Source organism: Mesitornis unicolor, unplaced genomic scaffold (assembly GCF_000695765.1).
Source record: "Mesitornis unicolor isolate BGI_N332 unplaced genomic scaffold, ASM69576v1 scaffold13863, whole genome shotgun sequence".
NCBI lineage: Eukaryota > Metazoa > Chordata > Aves > Mesitornithiformes > Mesitornithidae > Mesitornis > Mesitornis unicolor.
In genome coordinates, this window is record NW_010172690.1 from 18088 (window position 1) to 43509 (window position 25422).

The 25422-nt window shown below is 38.1% G+C and overlaps 1 protein-coding gene across 1 annotated transcript in view; it reads right to left on the reverse strand.

The window, feature by feature from the left end:
• Window positions 1-25134, reverse strand: part of VRK2 (vaccinia related kinase 2) — a gene marked incomplete at its 3' end in the record, with an annotated part of 42553 nt that extends 17419 nt beyond the window's left edge. Inside the window, exons 1-7 of the mRNA XM_010180475.1 lie at window positions 24999-25134; window positions 14235-14290; window positions 13645-13714; window positions 12724-12811; window positions 12479-12587; window positions 10968-11060; window positions 2052-2184 (exon numbers count right to left, since the gene is read on the reverse strand). Coding sequence (XP_010178777.1) covers window positions 2052-2184; window positions 10968-11060; window positions 12479-12587; window positions 12724-12811; window positions 13645-13714; window positions 14235-14290; window positions 24999-25134 — 685 coding nt within the window. The remainder of the gene's footprint in view (window positions 1-2051; window positions 2185-10967; window positions 11061-12478; window positions 12588-12723; window positions 12812-13644; window positions 13715-14234; window positions 14291-24998) is intronic.
• Window positions 25135-25422: the final 288 nt, after the last annotated feature.

Below are 25422 nucleotides of genomic sequence, written 5' to 3' on the forward strand. Positions count from 1 at the left end.
ATCTCCGACAGAAGTCGCTGCAGACACGTATTTTCCCTGGGATGCTGAGAGACTTGCTGCAAATGGGAAATCTGGTAATTTGACCTTAATGGATTCAGCCTGCTGCAAGGTCAGAGCTGAGGCATTCAGTGTGCATAGTTTGGATTCTCTGGAATGTACCAGATACCACATCATGTTCTGCAGGCTTTTCTGGCAGGAGCATCAGAAAAATCCGCAGATTTTCTGTTTGCACCTATTAACAACCAAAAAGTTTTCAAGTGCAAGATAGAGGTATGCTCCCTCCAGCTATCCTTCTGAATATTTTGTTTTCTGGAGTCCTCTGCTTTTCACCAATACCATCACAGCTTTAGCTACATGAGGGAGTAATCTAACCTACAGATTGCAAAAACCAACTTAATTCACACTTGCATGTGCACACCTTTTGCCATCCAAGTCTGTCAAATTTCCCTACTCTTTCAAATAAAACGAATTATCTGTCATCAGATACCCATCAACAGACACCTGTCCACCAGGCAAACTAGCTGCCTTCACTACACAACTGCCACATCCCAAATACTCCACCGATTCTTCAAACAGCATCTGCATCAAATCCTAGTACACAGCCATGTCACTCACACTACCAGGAAAAACAGCCAGAGTCAGATCTCCAGAAAACGCTCTGTATGCTTGGGAGGGCTAGAAGAGTCTGAAACAGAAGCCCTCTCCACCACAAAGTACTTTTTTAGCAGGTGAAATTGTGCAATTGTCTTAGCAGCAAATACCTGACAGTCTTATTTCATTTTTCCTAATGACCAGAGTTAAACGATTGCTGGTTTTAACAGCGCTGGCAAATTATCAAGACCCTCTACATTACATGGTCAATGGTCCTTTTAATAGAAAAAGCAATAATATACAGTTGTTTGTGCCAACTAAAACTCGTTAGAAAGTATTAGTTTAAGGCAACAGTTCAGCAGCTATTAACAAGCATGAATTTCTGCAGTTATCACTTGTGACACTATGATCCTAGCAAAGCTGGCAGCAAAAAACCATTTCTTTTGTTTTAGCAGGTCTTGGGGTGAGGGGGTAGAAACAGGGGAAAGAAAAGTTAACAAAAACACTGTTTTGTAGCAAGAGTCAAAGTTTTTCAATAATCACCATTTTTTTCACTAGCATAACATTAGAATTGACTTTTTGTCTTGCTGACATAGCAACTAAGAAAGTTGTGCTGCATTGACCATATTGATTGTGAACAATGCAGCCATCAGTGGGACTTTACACCATATATTTTCGATATTGACCTCCCATTCCCTTTTCCATGGCTCTATGGGTCTGCTATTGGATTTGGACTGCAGTGTAATAAACAGCTAAGGTTTAATTAATGGTAAATGAATACAAGACATAGGTTATGACTTTAACTAATTAGGGAATTGTTGAATTAAGTCTGCCTTGGAATGCAAGGCAGTACAATCAATATCCAATAAAAAGACGATGTATGTAATTTACCTGCAAATGTGTTTCCAATACCATCAAAGTGAGTTTAAATAAGTAAGATATATGAAAGGCTACTGGAAAAAGATTTCAAAAAAGTTAACACTTTATGGCTTCAAAAGAGGTTTTTCTCCTTGCAGAAGGAATGTCATCTTGAAATATCCTCTCATAACACAGATGGTGACACTCAGACACAGCTCTCCCTGAAGGACAGTGCAGACTCGAAACATTTTTCCTTGACAATGCAACATTAGCAAATATTGCCTCTGCCTCTACAGAGTATAGCACATGCAAACCAGTACTCCCAGCACAAACCAATTAAGTTTAAGGGTAAGCTTCTCTTAGAGTATCTTGGTCTCGCTTCCAGTACCATACATGCAGGAGCCTTTCAGTTTTAATTGTGCTGCCACCCCTTCCCCCACCAGCCCCGGGGAAGCATTCCCAGGTACAAGAAGAGGTCACCACACAAGGGTCTGATCAACCCTGAGCAATCCCCAAGACTACTTCTATTGTATACATCAGCTCACACAGCCTGATTACTCATTCTGTAATCACTCCTCTGAAATAAAAAAAAAGAAACCTACCTACTCCCTTGTGGGCATCTATGCTGGTAAACTCTATTGTCCCATTATGGCCCTTCCTAGGATTTTCCTGATACTGTTTGTGGTTCCCATTGGGACAATATCTGTAGGAAAGTCCATAATCTGCAAGATAAACCTGGAAGACATGAACAGACAAATGAATAATGCTTTTGTCCTTTGAAAGTATAACCTTTATAATTAAGTCTTAAGAAACTGATAGGTTAAGGACAGCCTTAGATCTAAATTTTATTAAACCAAATGGTGCCTCAGGATAAAATATGTACAACTGGGGGCTATAACAGCTGCCCTCCCCATTTAAATCCTTCCACTACTATAGTCTTATCTTATTGCAGAGTCGAGCAGAATTTCAGTCTTTTTATTTTGTTCCTACGCTCTCTCCTCTCCAGGTGGGCATCTAGACACCATAAACTGCAATATGCCTTTTATGTAACCTCACATTGCTTATGGCACCCCTTCCTCTCTTTACTTAAAGAGGAACATACACACCCCTGTTCAAACTTTCCATCAGCTGAGACTGCACTGTTTCATAACAGCAGTGCGACTTCAAAGCTGCAAAGGAAGCGAGAGGCAGCAACTTTCTCTAGCTGGTCTGGACACCGGGCTCCAGCACTAACAGAGACCATGACCACAGGGCTGCTGGGCATTAGCGTAACTGTAGTCTCATATTTTTTCAATATTACTGTCAGTAACTTCATACTGGCATTTAAACATAAAGTGAAAGATAAAACAAAGTAAAACAAACTAGCCCTCCTCCAACCCAGAAAGCAATCTTAGTAAATCACTCCTGAATTTAAAATCAATTTTAAAAAGACACAGAGGCAGACTTCACTCTAAGTTACTCTGAAGGAAACCCAGGGAACTAAATCAGCATAAGTGAAAAAAAAATTGGGCCCCCACTGTGTATATTGTGACAAACTCATGCATTCTGCAACATTCACCTTTCCATTCTGGCACAGGTGGTTTGTTCCCTCCCCGTCTCCCTCAAATGCTTAACCGTAGCTACCTCAATAACCAAAGGGAGGAAGCCTCACAGTTCTGAATGATGTATCTGGGAGACACACTCACATATCCTTAGGACCTAACTGTGAAAGTATTAACTAACTTTAAACTTGGTCTTGCTCACTTTTATGGTATTTGAAGCTGAAAATAGAACAGCTCAGGAGAGCTGAATTCTACTTTCTGTTCTTCTGCAGCCTGTCAAGACAAACCCGAAGATGTCATCTGGCTCCTATGTCTCTATTTCTCTATATGCGTAGTGCACAAAGTGCTGCATCCACGTCAATTCTGCTACTCACATAATTTAGATTAAGGGTACAAGTCCATTCTATGAAGTTCAGATTAACATGTTCTACCCTCCAACAGGGGTGGACTTAATACATGGACATGGTCAATTACTGCAGCGCAGCTGACAAGCAGGAACTTGTTGAAAGCAGCTGGAATTTAATCACAATCTGTCCACCCCACAATATCCCATAGGTTATTTTCTCACTCTCATTTTCACTCTCGCACCTGGCCTTTGCTCCTTACATTGACCAGTTCTCACATTAGGTAATTGCTTTTTTTATAAATATCCAAGTATGGTACTTTCACAATAAAAAAACCAAACAAACAAACAAAAAACCACGCTACAGACTGCTATTATATTGCCAGTGGAACTACTCTTAAGGGCAAAAGCTAAACCATCCAAAGGCCTATACAGATATTTCCAACTAAATCATATTATAATATAAAGAAAAACATTTTTTTCTTTGAACCTTAGTTTTGTTTCCTCTTTAGCTACAAATTAGTTTATCCTATAAGAGTCTAAAATAAACTCTTCTGGCACTCACTTGTAATTTAATTATGTCACTTCTAGTAGAGGAAAAACAAACAAAAAACCTCAAGAAAACAGCACATTATTTTGTAGCACATTCTGTTGAACTACTGATTCCTGTTTGTGCTCCAGGCAGCTTCAAATCCTGGGATGGCTGGTCTCTTGGTTTTACTGCTTCTGCTACAGGATCTGTGCTTATTTGGAGCGTGTAAGCTGGGATGCAGCACTCACTTCCTGCAGGGTGATAGCTTCTAAGATTACTGATGATGTTTTTCACCTGACAGACTATACAAACTGTGATACAAGATTAAAGACCGTAGGCACATTTAGAAAATCTGGGACAAGGAATAAACTTTGTTGGGTTGACTGATTTGATTTGTTCCTGCATCTGTTCTCCAGCATATTCCCAATGCTCTGGTACCTGTCCTAATTGAGTCCCCAGTCAGTGTGAGAGAAACAATTTAAACTACCCTGATATCAAGTTTTGTGAGTCTTCTGCATCCTTTGTGTGCTGCAAAGGAGAGAGACTAGGCTAGAAGGTGTATTCTTCCCAGGCTAAGTGGTACATTTTGTACCACATCTCTGACATGCACAGTTGACCACAGACACAAGAAGATGAACTATAGAGCAGATTTCAACTGTTAAAAATTCAGGCTATGCTTTATATTAAAATTATATTTTAACTGTTAGGAAAAAAAAAACCAAAAAAAAACCAAGAAAAGCATCTCTGCCAGCTCTCTTGTTCTGTCTGGGCTGAGAACGCTAGCTTATGTGATAGACACTCCCATATGGCAGACCAGCCTTGGTGGTCTTTCAAACTATTTTAACAACAGGGCATGTAGAAAGTAGCCACAAATATTTGATAGTCAAACTTGAACTATGTAAAAAAGTTACCAGCTATTCTACACATAAACTACAGTAACTATGTATTTTTAATCCATTTTTACGTAACAGATTTGCCTAAAATAACTTCAGTAGTAGTAGCAGCAGAGCAGTTTTAAATTTATACTGAAAAACTCCTCTAAAAGTGAGAAGTAACTTTAGGTTACACCCCCTCGACTGATAGTGGCAAGGCCTGAAAACCAAGAAGCAATCGCTTCTGAAAGCCACTCACATGCAAATGAATCAACATCTGTGATTGCACCAGAGTTAGCTCCAGAAGTTGGTCACGAGTGTCAATGTTCAGCTTTCTTCTAGCCGAGCCATTTGTCACTTCCACAACTTCCACAACAGATTTATTTTCACAAACATGCAACTGATGGTAGCCTCTCAAGGCAAAGCCTCTTGGCCTCCAACAAAACCCAATCCCCTTCAGCTTGTACAAAACCAGCAGTGCACTGTTTAAACCTTGCCACAACCACTATCAGAACGACTACATTATTTTAAGTCACCATTAATTTCATTTCATCAATTCTCATTATAACCCTTTCATCAATAAAAAGATATATAGTTCTTTATAGCTAGTTGTCATTTTTTGATAGTGTAACACACCATACCCTTCCAAATTTCCTCAGAGTATGGTGGGTAGGGGCAGGTTTTTGGAGGTTTTTTAAGGGTACATGCAGGAGACAAAGAAGATTAATATTATATAATATTGAGAAAATTAACTCAGTATTAGTATATGTTTCAGTACCATAAGCATTTTTCATCTTCATGTTGTTTTTTTTTTAAATGAAACTACAAAACAAGTAAGAACAAAAAGAGAACAAAATATATGCAGAGTAAGATAAACAAGACCCTTGAAACTAGAAACGGTGACATGGATGATGGAGGTGCAACAGTGACATAAGCCTAGAACAGCTGGGTTTAGCTACGTTACATTGTATACTCCTTTCTCCATGCTTACTTATTTTAACTCTTGACTTTGTTCAGTTTCCCTTTTTTAGTCTGCACTAGACTCAGCAGTGCTTAGCATGGTCTGTTATTAATAGATTTTGTTATAAATTAGGAGCCAGATTTCTAAAGTCTTTGCACTTAATTTCATGCAAACATGAACGTGCTCATCTTATTCAAGCAAACAGCCACACAGGCACAAATAATTATTTATGTGCACAAGTAACTAGCCATAGATTTGACAGCCCTCTTGTCCTTTCTGTGCATGACTACCTCACAGAGCTTTATATCCGAAGTGCTAAATATCTGCTAAACATATGAAATTCTTATAACTTGTATACATTAAAACACAGAACTGCACCGATCTGGGAAGTCATAAGCTTTGCACTTTGGATTCTCATTGTGCTCTCTTTATCTTGAAGTACACATAGTAAGTGATTTGTTGCTGAATAATAATAACTAATAACAATGCTGATAATAATAGAGTGATTTTTTTGGTACATTTTCTTTCCAACAGTTCCATTACTAGGCTTATGTAATGCACTGTAAATAATTAAGTAGATATTTACTAATATGAGGCAGATAGGCTGTTAATGGCCATAAAGCTGTCAACTTCAGTTGGCCACTACACTACAAAAAGGCTAAAGGTTGACTCAAGTCCATCTTGGGACAGGGAGTCTAAAGCATAATATTGGGACTGAAATAGCATCTTTCACAAAACAGAAGCCAAGGAAGGAGGAAAGCTGTTAAACAAAGGAGAGAGGGAAAGAAATCTTCTGTGACTTGTCAGCAGCACATCCCGATGCTAGAATCAACTGAACTCCAAGATATTTAGGCAATTACTACGAACAGAAATTAAACCAGTGTAACCAGTGCTATCCAAACATAGCACTAGGACTGATGAAAGAAAATTAGGCCATCTGACTGTGAAGCTACATCTCAGACCAGGGGTGTGGCCAGCAACCATGAGTTAACGCTCAACCGTTTCTGTATGTTATCTCTGCATACTCTATCCTTCCTCAAAACACGCGAAGAACAACAGAAAATATTTTAATTTTTCTCAATTTGTCAGCTCTTTAGCAAATCTGTCGTAGTGGACTAAAGAGCAGGAATCACAATGGTTCATCTCGCAATGAAAAATGGCTTCAAGTTGGAACTGTGTTCAAGTATGTTTTTCCCATATGATCAACACACAAGCTCTGTATCATCAATGCTGCTCCACTGAAAGCTCGTCTTGAAAGTTAGTATTCTGAAACATTTTTGTATCCTTTTTTTTTTTCCTTTTCTGTTAGGGGTATGATACTCAAATCTGAGTTTTATTCTGTAGTTATCTTGCCTAAGAAACAGTTCAAATGAAAATCAGAACTGAGGTGCGAATGCAATTCAAATTTACAGCTTAAAAATCCAAATAGGCAACTTCTGGTGCTGCCTTGAGTCTGGAACACTGCAGCATCTCTGCTCATATATTCCATGGGGAAACAAAAAGAAAATGCTACTAGGTAATTGTTTTGAAGAGGCATTCTTCCAAACCTTATTTAATATATTAAAAACTCTTTATAGAAGCTTTCATCTGGTGACCGCTTGTTCCTTTTAACAGTATCACCATTTAAAAGAGTTTAACAGACTTGAATCTCTTTTAGAGTCTATATCAATAATGCTTACTCTGCTTTATCATACAAACAGTTACACAAAATGATCTTTAACTCACTGCAATATTGAGACACCGCTTCACTTCTTCGGTAATTTATAGGTCTGATCACTTCAAATTTTCTTTCAGGCCTCTCTGAGATTCATGGGCTGTGCGTTACCCTCAGTACATCACTCCTATTCTGTCAGTCATTGTGCAGGGTCCATGTTCAGAAACATATTGACTAGAGAATTGATCTTTTGACCTGTAACTCACTGAATGGCCTCGCTCCCTTCTATTGAACAGATCTGCAGCGAGCTGCTCTTTGAGGTCAGTTGATTCTGATCTTCTAACCATTTCTAAACATCATTTGGAGGTCACAAAGTGACAGGACCTTTATTTGTTTCTCTGCCTTGCCACAGAAGATAGGGCATAGCAGTATGGATTTCACATGTGCTTTCAAAAAAGGGAACTATGATATTTATGGGCTGTGGTATAAGTTTACCAGGTTAATTTACAGAAGAGAGTGCAGCAGCAGAAAGTCTAACATAGAAAAATGATATTTTTTTTGAACTGCAGGAAGTCAGCGGCAAATTCACACATAATAGTACACATGAACAGCCACTAAATGACAGATACAAAGTTGAGTATAAAAGTACATATGCTTTTTTGAACAGAGATTTCTGTTTCTTCACCAAAACAGAATACAGAAATACATCTTGAATATCTATATTTTATATTTGAGAGATTAGATAGGAGTTTCTTTTAAAAACAAATTTCTAGAATTAGAGAACACTTCCAATATATTTTCTCTTAAAATGCTAGCCCCTAAAGAGCAAGAACCCACTAGCGTAAAATTACTAAAAAAAACTCACAACAGAACTTGTTAGGTCAGACAGCTTTACTATGCCAACTCTCACTGGAGCTACAGGTCTCTCAGCTTGTACTCCTGAGTTTGAGTTTGCCACCAGCTAGATGTTTTCACTCCCTATTTATGAGATTAGTTTGACCACTTTACCTCCCAGTTTCATTATTAAAAAAAAAAACAGACCACACACAACACAGCAACAACAAAAATCAACCCACAAAAAACACCAAAAACCAAGACCAAGGCAATCTAGCTATGGCCTATTTTAACAGAAATAAAAGGTTGGACAAATCTCTTCACAGGTATTTGGTAACCATAACAGTATCTGAGGTTTTATCTGAAGGTTAGAACAAGACTGCCAAATCAAAATACAGCTACTCCAAGAGGATATGGGACAGGATATTCCATATTGTTACCATATTTAGTCAGCAGTAAAACTCTACAGAGCTTCCTAAAATACTGTTCTGGTAAATACATAATTCATTCAGCTCACCAGCATGTTATAAAGACAGCTTGACTTGTAGAAAAGGCAAAGGCTGTCACAACATCATGAAGTTTTACACTGGAACTGGACAGGTTTGGAATAGGAAGAAGCAACATTCATGGCACAACTACATGCAAATTAATGGCACATGCAAATAGTCGGGACATGACAAATGCAAAATCATCTGCCCAAGTACAGATGTGAAGTTCCAAATACCTGAATCTTTGTGAGAACATTGTCTAGCACTGCTCCTGACATGGGTAAAGAGCATTTATTGAAGTATGGGGGCACAGAGTCAACCATTCCAGGGGAAGGATATTCAATTATGTTGCATAAATAAATCTGCCAGTTTGAAAATTTTAGATGTGATGTTTGTGAGATTATTCCTTCTTTTCATGCTCTACAAGTCACATGGTATATATGCTTCAAGACATAGTGCAAGTTGTGTCTGGAAAATATTTTTTTAATTTGACCAGAAACAGTCTCATTAAGCAATCTGCTCTGCTGTGTAAGCTAAATATAGTACACATTACTTTAAAATACATTTAGAAATAATCATCAGTGTCTACATGGCACTAGACCGGTAGGGTATAGTTATCACGGCTTCAGTGAAACCAGCAGATGTGTGACACTTGCAGAATTTCTGGAGCCCATGACAGGGAAGTTTATCTGAATAATATCTGGACAGCTTGAAGTTTTTTTAATCATACAGAAATGAAAGTTTATTTCATTTCTCACAAAAGCAGGCAAATATTAGAAACTGTCTCCTATTAGCTCTTCTGAATTAGAAAACGAACTTTTAAAAATATTTTATGGAATTATTTCAGTGACAAAGAAATTTTACCAAAACAATATTCTACACAAAACTTCAGCAGCAACATACACTTTGTTGCATTTTGAGCTAGGAGCTACTTAAATTGGAATATCTATTGATTTATTTTATTTAATAAATGTAACAACTTATATTTCCACCTAAAGCCTCTGTCAAGTAACTCACAAGTACCTTATTGTCAATCTGTCAACAAATCTACTACTCATGAAAACAAAATACTAGTAGCACAATCTTCATGCAGACAACATAAGAAACAAACCAGAATATCACCCCACAATCTGGCCAATTCAAAAGCAGCTGATCAAAGCCAGATACATGTCTTAAAATTTTATGATTACTGTAAATGGACACTTCCAAAATTATTTCAGTGTGAAAAACAGCAGCATATCTTTCTGTCATAAAAATACACAATAGCCAAGACAAAAGAGTCATTTGAGTTATGTTAATGGGATTGGGTAGCAGTCATTTTGCCTCTAAATAGCCTACTCCTTTGGATTCAGGAGGCAGGTAAACATTATAAACTGAGATTATGTACTGGCTGCTACCACTGTCTAAAAACCATGGCTGCTTTAAACAGTCTTAATAGTTTTTAAACTATGCGTTTTAGAAAGGTGAAAAGTTAAATTTGAATAACCATTTAACTTGAAACTTGGAAAAAAGGGCATATAGTTCAATGGTTCAACCCCCAATGGCACTGAGCTGTTTTACAAGATCTGTTTCTTCATCACTGCAGCAGAAAAACAAAATTGAAAGAACAGTAGTATTACTTACAGCTAGTTATATTTAAGTGAAGTTAGAGATGTCCATTTTTCCTAAATGATACTTTTTTCCAAGAAAAAAGCATACTTAAGGTTTTACTAACTGAAGAAAAAAAGACATCATCAGAGCGTATGGAGTAGGACAGGATCAAAAGATTTGTTTCAAAAATGTTTCACCAGAACATTTCTATTTCAAGGCTAGCTTTATGCTTTGGAGTGTTAGAGAGCAGCAACCTTAATCCTACTTACCTGCTATACCCACTACAATGAGCAGGACACAAGAGTTAGCAACACAGAAACACAATTGATGACAGTATTAGAAAGCTAGAACTTCAAGAATGAAAATGCAATGGGCCACATCCTTAACTCTACTAACATACTTAAGCTGGCAGAACCTAGAACAGCAACTATATCCTCTAACTTACTCTCTTGATTAGTTTACCAGTCTAGACTGCTATCCCAGTCAGCAGAGCACAAAGTGAAAAAGCAGAGTTTTGTCCTGCTTCCTTCTCAAATCCTAAATTCCACAGAGCCATTCTCAGATTTGTTGTGAGAGGACATGAATGTTAGTGCATAAACTTCTACTAATATGTGACTCATTAATGCAGAATATACATAACTTTAAACTATTAAACAGTTATAAACACATTAGTCTAACAGTGTAGATAAGCAAACATGTTTACCTCATGTGGATTGGTGTAGCCCAACAGTAGGTTTGCTGCTTTAATGTCACCATGAACATACTCATTTTCATGTATATATTCCAAAGCATCCAACTACAAAAGGATTTAGAACAGAAAAGAAAAACATCATCATCTCCTCCATTCTGCCTCTAACCCTACCACCAAATATTCCTCACTTATACAGTGAAGTCAAAGGCTACACAGACTAAGTTGACAAATTTTTTTTGAGTTAGAGCACAAGGACTGCCCACTCTGTCTGCAGGGTCTATTCCCAGCAGGCACATAGCTGATAGCAAATCACAATCAAAACATACTTTGCCATGAATACTCTGTGTAACTACCTACAAGTAACAGCTTTTGAGCTCACAAAGCAAGAATAAAACTAGTACTTTATAACACTGGAGGAACTGCTGAGAACACCAAAGCCCTTAAAAAGAACATACTCAATCAGCCCTGAAAGGTTTATAATATATTTGATCCTGCCAATTATTACATGACCTGCATTTTATGTCACCGCTACTCCTCTTCATCATCCTTCTTCAGCACTGTACTGAGATAGGATAGCTCTAGTTGTCATTAAAAAACACATTTGCCCTTGGCAACTCATATGAAGGACAATCTACTCCTGGCTTTTGGAGAGTACAAAGAGTATTACAAGTGTGGCTACAAAAGCCCTACACTTTTTAAAAATTATTATTATTATTCAGGTTAAAAGGAAACTGTAGAGGTATCCAGTCCAGGCAGGACTAAAAAAAAGTTAGATCAGGTTGTACAAGAGACTGAACAGTCAAGTTTTAAAAGTCCTCAAGGACAGACATTTCCCAACCTCTGGAAAGCATGTTCCAGGGCTAAGACATTGTTTCTGCAAAAACTTTTCCTTTATATTCAGAGCTTCTCTTCTTGCAACTTAAGATCATTGCCTTTACTCCATTTGCTCTGCACCTTCTTTCAGTAATAGCAGTCTGTTACAACACAAGTGATATTACAAAGGAGCACATATACAATCCTCTGTTAGCATATGCCAGTCAACGCACATGTGAAAGCAGAACTGATTATTTGTAGACCAGCCTAATTCTGGCCTGTACAATCAGTGCATTTGGCAAACACATTGAAAATTTTGCATTCAGGCATGCCATTGTGAACTTTGACAAATACGGATGTCTAATAAAATACCCTGCAGACACTGAAAAAAAAATCAATACATGTTAAAGCATACAAGAATGTGCTATTACATCTCAGTCTAGACACACATTTTCAAGTGTATGGTTTATGTTTTAACCTATTAGAAAAAAATTTGTTTTGAGCCCACCAACTTCCGGTCTGCAGAGGGTCTTGATTTTATACTTCATGCACATTTTATTTTAAAAAAAAAGACAAAAAAGTAAGAAAATATATAGCATTTATACATGTTCAATGCTAAACTCAAGAGCTACCTAATGGAGCTATATTAGAAAGATGAGTTTAACTCAACAAGTTCAAGACATACCAATTTACTCTCGACCTGCACATACCATTCGTGCCCCAAGTTGCAGAACAGTCTCCTTCTTAAATCTGCTTCCACAGTCTTCAAAGATTCTTTGAAGGTCTTCCCCCAGTCGCTCCATAACCATGAATCTATAGCTACCAGGAAATATATAAAGGGAGGAATCCTTTAAGACAAGACTGCAAGTTTGTGTGAAATTGAAAGGACAAATATAAATTTTGTTGAAATGCATCTTCAGTCAATTTGAGGCTTAATTATAATCCATCTTCTTACCTTTTTCCCTTGTACTCAGCCAAGCCTGATCCCCAAAACACTGGAATTCCTAAACATCTTATTTTTTTGAGATTCATCCATTTTCTTACTGTAGTAATAAGAAAAAGATAACATTTGGTTAAGGGGAGCTAGAGAATTTCAAGTTTGGTGTAGGGTTTTCTTTGTTGATTTTGTTTTAGCTATCAAGCCTAAATGTTTCAGTGAAACAATGAAACAACTAACAATTATTTGGCAGTTTGTGTAGCTAACAATTCAGACTATAACTTTACTGTGACAATCTCTATGTTCTCCAAAGCAAGCAGTAGTTTTCTATACTGTCAGTGTGGTACCTTTTTCCCTCAGAAGGCAGGTAAGCAATTATCAATAGCTGAAAAAATAATTCCATTAGAAGCTCTACTTTATGCAACATAGAATGCTTCAAGCTATCAGAAGTGCTTATGCCTATGAGCAATTTAAGTCATCTAAAGTCTTTAGGACAGTGCCCATGAATGAATCACATACATGCTTAAGTGTCTGCAGAATCAAGTGTCTTGATTACTACTAAATCCAGTGGTGGTTACACACTTTTAGCTCTGCTCATGAAAATAGTTATTAGCAGAAATATGGTTACCAATTAGTCCCTGTAGTACCTCTGTTCTAAGGCTGGCCTCTCTCTGGAGCCCATTCGTTGCCAGGCACTCTGAAGAGTGCACATAATAAATTTCGCACACTTCTGTTTTCCCTTCTGATCAGAAAGGGCAAGGATGACATCCAAGTAAAGAAACCTATAGCAATCTAAAATTATTATAGCACCAGCTAGGAGTAGTTCAGTGAATATGGAATGGCTGGCTATCAAGGTCTGAAGCAACAGTTCTTATCAGCAGTAGTTAAATTCAAACTTGTCCTTAAATCTACCTGAATCAGAACTGATATGTTACTTACTATGCTCTTGTTTAGCAGCCCTCTGGTAAAATTTCAGTTCAGAAAATAAGGGACCATTTTCAAGATATTCCTTTTGAGAAATAAATAAACGTAGTATCATAAAATGCATTAGAAAGACAACAGTTTCTACGGAAAAGTGTATGAAAAATTCAGAGAGGGTAAAGTGCCCTATTTTTCCCACCTCCCATATACCATGCCATCTGAAATTTCTTTTTATCTACTTATTAAAATTACAAGTTGTTTGGCAACACGTTGTAATAAACACATTCTTTCAGAAATTATTTAAGATACTATTTTCAGACATACTGTAGATCAGGTGTGTTTAAAGTTCAGCATCAGATTTTTCCTTACTAACCTGTTGAGGGCAGTAATCAAGGAAAGGAAAGAATGAAATCAAGGCAACATTACATGTCATGGAAATGCCAAATATATTGCCAAGCAGGGAAAGTATATAAAGATATAAAAAACAGGGAAAAAAACAAAAGCCACAAGCATGCAATACAGACACAGTGCTGAAAATAAGGACAGATAAATAAGAAAAAGAACTGCATATAAGTTAACAATTTAGAAATTAGAAATCTACACATTACCACTTTAATTACATGCACTGCATCATCTTCTACAGAAACATGAGTTTGAGGAGAAGCTGCAAAATGAGAAAGATATGGTGATCAAGTTGTATGCAACAAAACTGCAAACAAAGACAAAGCTAACATTTCACAGAATGACTAAAAAATAGACAACAAAGATACCAAATTTTTGTCTGAATTCCTGCTTTTGATGGTCAGTTTTGTCAAGTTGACAGGAAATCAAAATGAAAACAACACACACTCTCCAAAGTTTTAAACAACAAGTACAGAAGCAATCCTAAACCACAGTTTCAGAACTCTCTCCCTCAATGCTAATTAAGGAGTAAGCAGGATGTCCCTACTACACATTTGCACCACAACGAGGTATTCCATTATAACAGACTGTGTTTAAATCATTCCAGTCAATTGGATAACCTCTGTATTTGGTTGCTGTCAATCCACTGTCGTGACAAAGACTTAAAAGTTATGACCTACATTATGCCTCTAGACAGGATTGTCTGCTTTCCTCTATTACAAATTAATTTGGCCCTAGAACCTTGATTTCTATTCTGACATTATTTAGACACTGGCCTAAGTTAGGGATAGCACAGCCACCACCTACCTAAAGGGAAGTTGAGGGATTGTGCCACTTAATAGAAATTTCAAAACAATAATTGACCACATGTTCCAATTACAGCCCAGGAGACAGAACCTCTCTGCACAGACAATGCAACCCTATTTTCTTCTGACCCTGAGAGAACTATCAGTTCTCTCTGATACTACTGAAGCTACATAGAGCTACACTGGGATTAAAATTTAATGAGACTAAATCATCTTTTAGAATCATCACTGAAAAAAACCTAAAAAGAATACAGTTCCTAGGAAATAAGTGTCCTTTTCAAACTTCTTACAATGATCAAATACCAACAACAGTCCACGTGTGAAACACTTCAACTGTCAGCACACACAAAAATAGACTACTTTTATCCACATAATAAAAATCAAGTAAATTTGTATCGACTCAAGCCATCCAAGCTTACCTTTTTTGATGATTAAGGCATAAATATTTTTACAATTAATAGATTCCTTCAGCTGCCATCTTTCTTCAATTCTATTCAGCATTTGGGTGGAATCTAGCAGCATACACACCCCAAACACCCACAGGGTCCCCATTGCCTTCTGCTTGACACTTCCCTATGTGAATGCTTTAGTGCTAATAACATATTAAGATAAAATGAACATATCCTAGAACAGTAGCTTTGGAAGGCTTGAACAATCCATAGACTCAGATGAGTAGCAGTCATGTTCAGAATACAATTTAAAACTATCACACAACCAGGAAGGAAATTTTGGTAAAATTTGTTCTTTCCATATTACTGTACTGAACTGGGAATTAAGGCACAGATTCTTAAGTATTTAGCTTTCTCTGCCACATGTAGACTATGCGTTAACAGCTGAAGACATTAGTTTAAAGGAACACAACCCATGTGTTTTCACTGTATTCAACCACATCACATTACTCAAACAGAATTAAATGTGCTCCCTTACTAAGACAAATCAGAAAAGAACTTGTGTATAAGAAAATGTATTTTAATACCAAGTTACTTAACGGAGGTTTGATAGGTATGGAGGAGTACCAAATTTAACTTTATTTGAAAAAGTCTGAACTAACTTCCCTGTAGACATCTTGACATTTTATAAAGAGAGGCCTCATTCATGGTAATCTGGAACAGACAGTAACATCTGTCAGGGTAATGAAGAAGAGCAATTAAGAGGAGGTAGTCCAGCAAAAGGGCCTAACCTCCATCGTTCTTACACTGTGCTGGTGTGAATGCTTTTTGGAGAACATCCTGAAGAAAAACAAAACCAAATCTAACTGCAAATCATTACAATGTGAAAAGGGAGAAAAGTCAGATAAAGCTCAACAAAAGAGAGGATCAGATGCTCCACAAAATGAGTAACATGACATTCAAATCTACAAAAGGAGAAACGGTATTATTGTTTTTACTGCAGATACATGAAACAAGGCACAATATTCACAATGAATAAAACCAAAAACTTCTTACACAGATAATAGAGAGTAATCACGTACATATAGATAAGTCAAGTTGCATATATACCTTTTTTTACATCTTTTAAATTAACCATTCATATATCAGGCAGCAATATTTTAACCGCAGCTTAGAATTAAGACAGACTATTTTTTTTCCATAAATATACATAAATGGTTTTTAAAAAATTGTCTCATTACTATGTATAGTTAGTTAACAGACTGGAAAGGCTCCCAAGGTTTAACAAACAGTCTGATTACATACCTCATAGACCACCACCACATACTCTCCTGCGAGTTTAGCTCATAGTTAATTACTGTATACTCGTAATTAGCCATGTGCTAGCCTCGTTCTGTGTGGTAGCACATGGCTATTTATAATATTACAATCAGTTAAATGCTAGACTGCAGGACAGTAAGCAGAGACCCTGCAGGAGAGCAATGCTGATAGGCAGGAGGTCTCTGGTGGCACATAAGCACACACGTAGAGCACTATATGGCGAGATTGTGTTTGCAAAGGATAGCTTAAAATAGCATAACAAGCGTGAGAGTTCCCAGTTTACAGTTTATGTCGCTTATATCAACTATGGATGCACAATCTCCTTACATATGGGATGAGGGGTGTTGATGTATGTACACAATCAAAACCACTGTCTGCATAATTATTAACTGGGAACACTGGCACAAGATGAAGCTGTGTAAGGGGCTGTGGTTATTTCCATCTCATGCCAAGACCAGTCTCAAAACAGTTGCCAAGGGCAAAGGGCATGGCTCTGTTTTCCCTTCATCATCCCCCATCCCAAAACTGTAACTACCATGCCAGTGAAAAGCATGCAAATTTAAAATACACTCTGAAATAAAGCAGTGCAGTAAGATTCACATTCTTTGCCATAATTTCCAACTGTTGTGCCTACACAACACATCAAATAACTTACCTCAAATTAACCCATGTCCAGAATTCCCTAGTTTCACCCAGACACAGCAGTTATGGTCTTATCATCCACTTTAACTGTGAATTTCATCCGTTTTGTTGCCGAGTGCCACAACCTTAATTAATGTAGCTTTCTAAATGTTAATATGACAGGGTAACAAAAGAGCATTTCTGGATGAACTGTGATTTCCTACAACCGTGCAGCACAATTGCATGCAGTCTGACAAAGAAATGTGCCAATTCTATTTGCCAGTTCAAACGTGCTTGTTGTAGTTTTAGCAGTTTATTTGTGGCAGTCACATTTGGAATATGATGAAATATTTTCAATGGCTCTCACAGAACCAGTTTTGTTGACAAAGTTTACACAGTGGAAAAGAAAACAGCATTGATTTGGCAGTTTGAAAAAACATCCATGCTCTTGTCCACAGCTGGTGTCTTTGCCACTGCTGGATATTTTGAAAACATATTTGTTTGGAAAACAAACAAAATTATTTTCAGAAGTTTTTGGGTTGTTAGTATCCTATTTTTGCTTTGTTTTATTGGTTAACTAATCCTGGAGAGTCATACTGTCAGCTTAGTTTTTTGCAGAAGTAAAAACTAACCTCAAAAATTCCACACTTCAGAGTTACAGCATACATATTAAAAAAAAAAGCTGAAAAAATTCTGACCCCATTTATGTCAAGCCAAGAGCTGTTAAATTCAATGACTAACAAACAGAGAGGAGTGTTGCTCAGAGCATCTAATAATAAAAACACATCCAAGTTGCAGCAATATAGTTACTAAAAACAAAATGTACACAAATAAATAAAAAGTAGCATCTGCTATTTAACACACAACTTCAAGTATTTCCTACATACTGGAGGCACAAAGGCAAATATTTAAAGGTGGACATAACACTTTGCTTTCCATCTTGGCCTTTGCAATATCCAGTATTTCCCAAGAGCTGAAACATTCAGTGCTTGAAGGGTGTTTACAGTCCATTTTTAACATAGCCTAAGGAAGACTTGCTTCTCTGCTCACATCATTACTTTAAAGATGCATCATCATTTCCTGAACAGACTGTTTTCTGAGCAAAGTTCATCAATAGGTTTTTTTTCCAGATTCTTCTCCTAGGTAGCTTTATGAATGTAGAGTTTTATTATACAAATTACATGGTACCTCTGTACCATGTTTGTGAAACCACCTTCCACAAGGCCTAACTGAACTGTTTTTGGTAGATAATGACGCTCAACTGCTAAATTGTTTTGCAAATGCCTTCAAGTTAAGAACATTCAATTCTGGTAGGAAGTTTCACTATATTTCTTACTTATCTTTCTATGAAACCTTAAACTTGATTCACTAGAGCCAAAGTTCTGTATTTCACAGCAATGGAAGCCACTGTTTGACTTTCAAAGTTAATTACTCTAAGCTGGAATAGGTATAACACATCCTTTAACCCCAGGCAGAAAAGCTAGGCATTGTCTGCTCTTAGAGCACTCTCAGATGGGAGTACAGGCCTCTAATATTTAAAACTTGATGCACAAACTGTTTTCTGGCAAGATTCTGCTTCAGCCCATCTGCCAGTCTGACACAGTGCCCACTCAGAAGATACTATGCCAGCTTCAGCAGGGTACAGGTGCCAAAGACTGCTGAAGGGAGTGCCCTCCACAAGGCAACAGGTGCCCTATCTTTCTTCCAAAGCTCTTCCTGTTATCATATAACACTGCTCAGAAATACATCATCCACTGAAAAAAAACCACCAAAAAACACCAAAATAAAAATCATGCTCTCTTAAGCAGGGTTTCAGTCCCTGACCAGAACTCTTGCAAGGTCGACTAATGAAGAACAAGCCAATACATATAAAAAACAAAAACAGATAAACAAACAAAAACCAAACAAAAACCCACAAACAACCAACAAAAAAACCCCAAACCACTAACACATTATGTGGCAGAACACTAACGTGTAATAGTAATGATCTCCATAGACTTCAGAGCAGGCTTCAGACTACTGTGTAAAAATTAGTTATGTTTTCAAAATTAAGACTTTCAGCCTAGAGAGGACAAAAAATAGAAGAAAGAAGGAAGATACAAGAGTAAGCAGTCACCAGCAAGAACTCTTCAAGGCAGGGAATGTTTCCTCTTTAACAGACGGAGCAGGCTGATGCTGTACCATGTGGTCAGACCTAAGTAACCACCACCACTAAGCAAAATCTCACTAACTTTATGGTTTAGTTCGCCTACAGATAGGGTGAAAAATAAGGTAATCTGCTTGCTGTATCTATGTTTATACAGTTTTATATTAGTGACTAAGTAACAAGACTCTTTCCTGAAGTGGTGTTTGCCAATGAATTTATTTTCACACTAAGATTCACACCTGCAGGTACAAAGAGACCTTTGCTGAAATTCATTTTAACATCTGAAGGTTAAGAAAAACCCATCCCAAACCAGATAGTTACTTGCTAGTGCTATTAATTACAGGGTTTTGCTATTAATATTCTTCTTTCCATTGAGTTTATTAAAAAATCATGCTAAACACAAACCTTTCAGTACCATTTTTACTACATTTTTAATTCATTTGCTGCACTATGGTAAATATTTTCAGTAAAGCTAATATAAGTAACTGTTGAACTACTTATTTTCTCTAGGACCAATTTCTAAACCCAGTTTCCCAATGCAAACCAAGGAATGAACAGCATGTCAATGACAGAACATGCTTCCATCAATGCTTCTCTTCCCTGGCATGTGTACATCCCTGCTCACAGCTATACAAATTATCCATGGAAATTACTCTTTCTGAAATAGAAACAAACTTTCTTTCTCACCTCAGCCTGACTCACAGAACACCAGGCGTCTCAGGATATCAACGGCAAAGCATACTTAAAAGCAGAAAAAGGCCACAGCCACTCCTCTTCCCTACCTCCACCAGCAGCAGAGATCCCTGTGCTGCTGCCATTAAAAGCAATACTCCCTCATGTAATCACTGTTTAGGGCTCAAGCAGATATATTCTTCTGAAAATGAGGGGGGGAGGCGGGGCGGGGAAGAAAAAAAAAACCAAAAAAAGGTAGTATGCTGGCTATGCTGGTGACAGGTCTCCAAGCAGGGTAGAATTATCACCGACTGCAACTTTATCAGGGTGTACTTTCCTAAGCTTTCAATATGGTAACAACACATGCAAAAATAGCAATCAAACAAAAAGGTATAAACACGTACTTAAAAGTCAGCTATGAAAGACAATTTCAAAACTCCTACTTTACACCTATCACTTACAAAGTTCCATTACAATATACAGGTATAATACAATTAAAACACATTTATAATGGTAAGTTCTATTGTAAAAGACACCATCTAATAAATGTATGTATAGAAATACATATATAGATAAATAAGTATTTTGCACAACCATCGGTCTCCATGAGAAAGTAGTCTGCAAGTAGATAGTGCTGTGTACAGCAGATTTCACTGTGACAGTAAAATCTTAACAAAACATTGTGTGACCTTTCTGCATTCAAATTTTCAGTCCAAATTGTGCATTAATAGAGTGCTTGCAGCAGGACTAGAGAATGATTTATATAAAGACTGGTGTTAATTACTGACCGTGATCAGGAAGATAAATGAGACAACGTAAGGCTCTCAGTAGCACCCTCCTCAACTCCTGCTTAATTCTCCAATGTACTGCCACTGTTCTCCACAGGGCTACAAACTAGCCCTGAGACCACCAATATGTCATGTTCTTCCCCAGTTGCTTTGCATTCTGCTCCCCCTTACCAATGGGGTAACAGTTCTGTCTTAGCTGCCTGACAGCAAATCAGCACCAGTAACAAAAATAAAATTAAACTTCTAACATTCAACAGCATAGTTAATTTCAGCTTATGATCCATATTGCTCGTTACAACAAAAGCAATGTTTGAGAGAACATCTCTAGACGACTTCTATTGCTTCTGGCAGGAGAGAAAGCTCTTCTCTTCAGGAGCATTGGGAGGAATCACTATTTGTAAGCCTTCTGCTGCTGGATTTACTCTGGTCAAGGAAAAACACAAAGGAAATCCGAGGGAAGGAACAAGTCAGCAAAGAAATAGACAAGATGGCACAGATGGGAAAGAGAAAGAATAATCAGAAAACCAGGGAAAACATTTGTGAGACAGGGCAGAACTTGTAGATAGTGGTAACTTTCATGTACCTAATTAGAAGTTTAGAAGGCCTGCACGTGAAGAGACTATTTGCATCCTAGGGCTCGGGTCAGTAAATGGCTTTCAGCAGCTTTGATTTAGTGAACAGAACCTTTCACGAAATGCATCCCTTGTAAACATAATTTGCAGAGAAGCTATAAAATTTCTCAAGAACATTGTTATAGATTAATGAAGTATGGAGGACCCTTAATGGGAAATTAAGCTATAACAACGCACATCAAAATCTTTACACTGCTAGTGTAAAAATACTTATTAAAAGATATAGCCAGCAAAGTTAACCTTTACTTTTATAAAAGGGCTATGCTGTTCATATCTGGCAGGCAGCCGAATCTGTCTCTACTCTCCTATCTTGTTCACCCATAGCTCTTTCTGGGTTAGCTTCTCACTGAAAGTTTAGTGGTCCTCTCACATCTTGCTGTATATGTACTATAAAGCAGTCTGAACAGCACAGAGAAAGCAGGTGCCTCTCAGCACCAAGCATTCCTATCTTACTCCGGAAGGTTCATCGCCTTGACTCTTAACTAAACTCTTTTATAAGATCAAGCCCCCAAAAAAGCTACTGGATGGTATATTTTGCATAATGTAAACACATATCAGAGGCAACAAGGTGGACAAAACAAGAAAGCTTCAGTCAGAATCAATACTTAGTGATAAATCTCACCTATTTCCTCTTTTAATTGTAGGATGAGCTACAATGGGAACTAAGCCTTCAGTTCCGTGCTACCTGTAACATTCACTACCTCTTTGGAAAGAAGAGATTAAATGAACAAAAATACCATTATAAAAGTGGCAGCTGTATTTCTTCAGCCATTCTGCCACTTACAAAGAAACACAGAATAGTAATACCAAGGGTCCCAGACTGTATTCTCATTCTCTACTAATCCACTGACTGCTTTCTACCTCAGTTCAGTGTGAGCCAAACTGCAACAAACACCACAATATATGAAACCACCTCTGTGGTCTGTATGATCAGGCAGAAAACTCATCAAATCTGCATGAAACGGACTGAATCCCAGGTGTTATACCACCCACACGGTCTGGTGCGATATTCAGAGTGATTCAGGAATACCACATTTTTTGTCTTATATGTGGAAAACTGCACCCAGTATAACCTTGCTTTCTGCACTGCATCCCCAGCTCCCTCAGTTCCAACCCTCTGTGGGAGCTTCTGCAAATTTCTGTCTTCCTTTCAATTATCCTTGAATGGCAACATCCAGAGACACGTTAACTTCACTTTTTAGCTAACGATAAGCTCTATTTTCTTATGGCAACATCTCACGTGTGCTCTATGCACAGCATCTCTCAAACGTAACCAACTAATGTTTCGAAGAAGGTCATAATAACCTATGAAATTGATAGAAAGGGAAAAAAAAGTAAATATTTTAAAAGTACAGTAGCTTTTGACTCCTCCGTAATGGCAGTTAGGTGAAACCCATCATCCCCTCCAGTTTAGCCTGCCGAGCACTTGGATATGTGTCAACTATATAAACCAGAAGCTCCACTACAGGAACTCACCAGATGCACTCCAACTCCTAACAGCAACATCAGGATTCAAAACGGTTCCTTCAGACAGCCTCAAACCATGAACTTGGTGAGGAAATTCAGTGCAGCAGACCACACCAAAAGAAGTCCAAAATAAACCAAACTCTCAAATACAGGGTAGGTGCAGGGCCATAGACACCACCTGTTGCAGCTTACTCACTCCCTTCTGTTACACCAAACTACTTGCAAACATATACACAGCTTTAGTTTTATCCAGGTTTTTCAGTGACTATGTTTACTTCATGGAAAAGCAGAAGCAGTGACATTCAGATTGTTGCTGAAATCTTTTTGCTTCATTTACACAGGCATTCAATAGCACAAACTGCACTTTCCTCTTCTTTCTAAAAGAAAGTGCCTTTTTCCCCCCCAAAAGAAAGTTTCTCCACTCAAACCTGAAGTCTATATGCAACTTGAGTCCAGATGCACAAGTAAAATTGTCCACCCTCCTGCAGCTTACAGCTACACATTAATAGCTGGAAGAACAGTACAACCGGGCAACCACTTCAGAGAAGCAACACCTGACCATACATAGTACTACCACACCATGAAATAAAATGTGAGCCTTCAGTTGCCATTCAGTTCTTTGTGATTAACCATAATGGAAATACAGAGGAAAAAAGAGAGAGAGGAAGAACACTTCAGTGCAATATAAAATGTTTCTGAACAGCTGAAAGCAGACAAGCACCATGAGATAGCCAGACAGATGTAACACAGATCACAGTAAATCTGTCACCGAGACACCAGTGGCACACAAGTGCTACATTTATAACTGCAAATATGAAAAGAGCAAACATGCTAACCCTTCTACAGAAAACACACACCTTTTCTCTCTACCATAGGTGACTGATGCTGCAATTTGACACTGATGGACAACTCTTTCATGTCCATGAAATCACACTGACTCTGGCACAGCTCTGCATATTTGAAAGAAGTCCCTGCACACAGAACATCTCACAGCTACTAAAAACCAAAAGAATTGAGAAGACACATGACATATGATGCATCTTCTAATGAAAACTTGTCTCATTCTAAAAATCTGGAAATCACACTAAGTGGAAAGCTCATGCTGCATAACAGCATATTAACAGATTATCTTCTGACAAATTATTCAATATGAAGGAAACTACATTAAGAGACCAACTGGAAAAAAAACCAGGGAAACAACCAAAACTGTATTTGCTATGGCAGAAACACACATAAAGGAAAAGCTAAAAAAAATGAAAGTTTACGTACAAAGGGAAGTCAATTTATATACAGGAGTGACTTGCTTACCAAGTTTTAAACATTGATACTCTAAATGGAGAGTTAACATACTTCTAACTTTAAAAGTTTATGTTTGACTCCAGGGACGATGTGCTAAACTGCTTCTAGGTAATTTCTTTACTGCTGTCTTAACACAAGCTCAGTTTAGTCCCTAACAGCCATTGTGGAATTCAGTGATGCAGAATACTGCACAGACTGTCTTTCAGAACCATGCATTCCTTATAAAACACAGTTTCACCGAGTGAAACACAGCAGCTTCTTCTGAAAAAAATAGAGAAACATACCTAGGCTAAAGCAAAGAACAGCACTTGTTCCTCTGGTGAAAGACTTTAACTCAGAGGCAACACCAAGCTAAATATTGTTATGTTTCTTAGATGAAAACTGATTTAGTCTTGGCCAGAAGATAACATTTCCAATAACTAGAAACCCAGAGCACTTCATAGCACAAGGCTGGCATAAGTCCAAAGGGGCAGCTCACAAAATCATCACCATTGCTTCGAAGAGCATCACCTGGCACTGCTCTTAGGTAGTCTGACAACAGCAGCAACAACCTCCATAGAAAAGTGCATTTGGAGTGAGCAAACCGGGCTGGACAGCCCATGGAGAACACGCTTGCACCATCAGCAACGCTTCTGAACAATGACACCCAACAGGATGCTGAAACTGTCAGAAAACCACACCTCACATCACAGATGACCACTAGCATGTAAACAACGGTGAATTTTTTAAACCCATTCTGTCAGGTAAGAAAATAACAAAGAAATTTACCATTCTGTTCCGTCAGGTAAGGAAGTTACAAAGAAATTTACCATTTGCCCTCCTAATTTTACCTAAATAGATCAAGCCAAAGCCTCCCTGGCCGATCTGACGGCCCAGACGCCAGACTTTTCCTTCTGTGTCTTTCAGGATCATGTCTCTTGGGAGAGGAACTGGCAGTTTGCTTCTGCCGCGATCCTTAGGCGGCATCGCACCTTACGGGGGGAAAACGAAATAAAAAGTTAACTTTTGCCAGAAGAAACAACATCCCTCGATGTCCTTTGCCCAACAGGCACCGAGCAGAGTCCCAGCTCTCCGCGGCCTTCCTGGGCGATTTCCCTCAGGGCGGCGGCCGCGTGCCGGGAAGCTCATTCTTCCACCACCCCACACCGACACAGGGCCCATCAGTCGAGCGGTAAGAAGGGGCAGCTCACTCGCAGCGGCCTCCTCTCCAACGGACGGGGCTAGCAAACGGCCTGCGCTCAACACCGCCGCCCG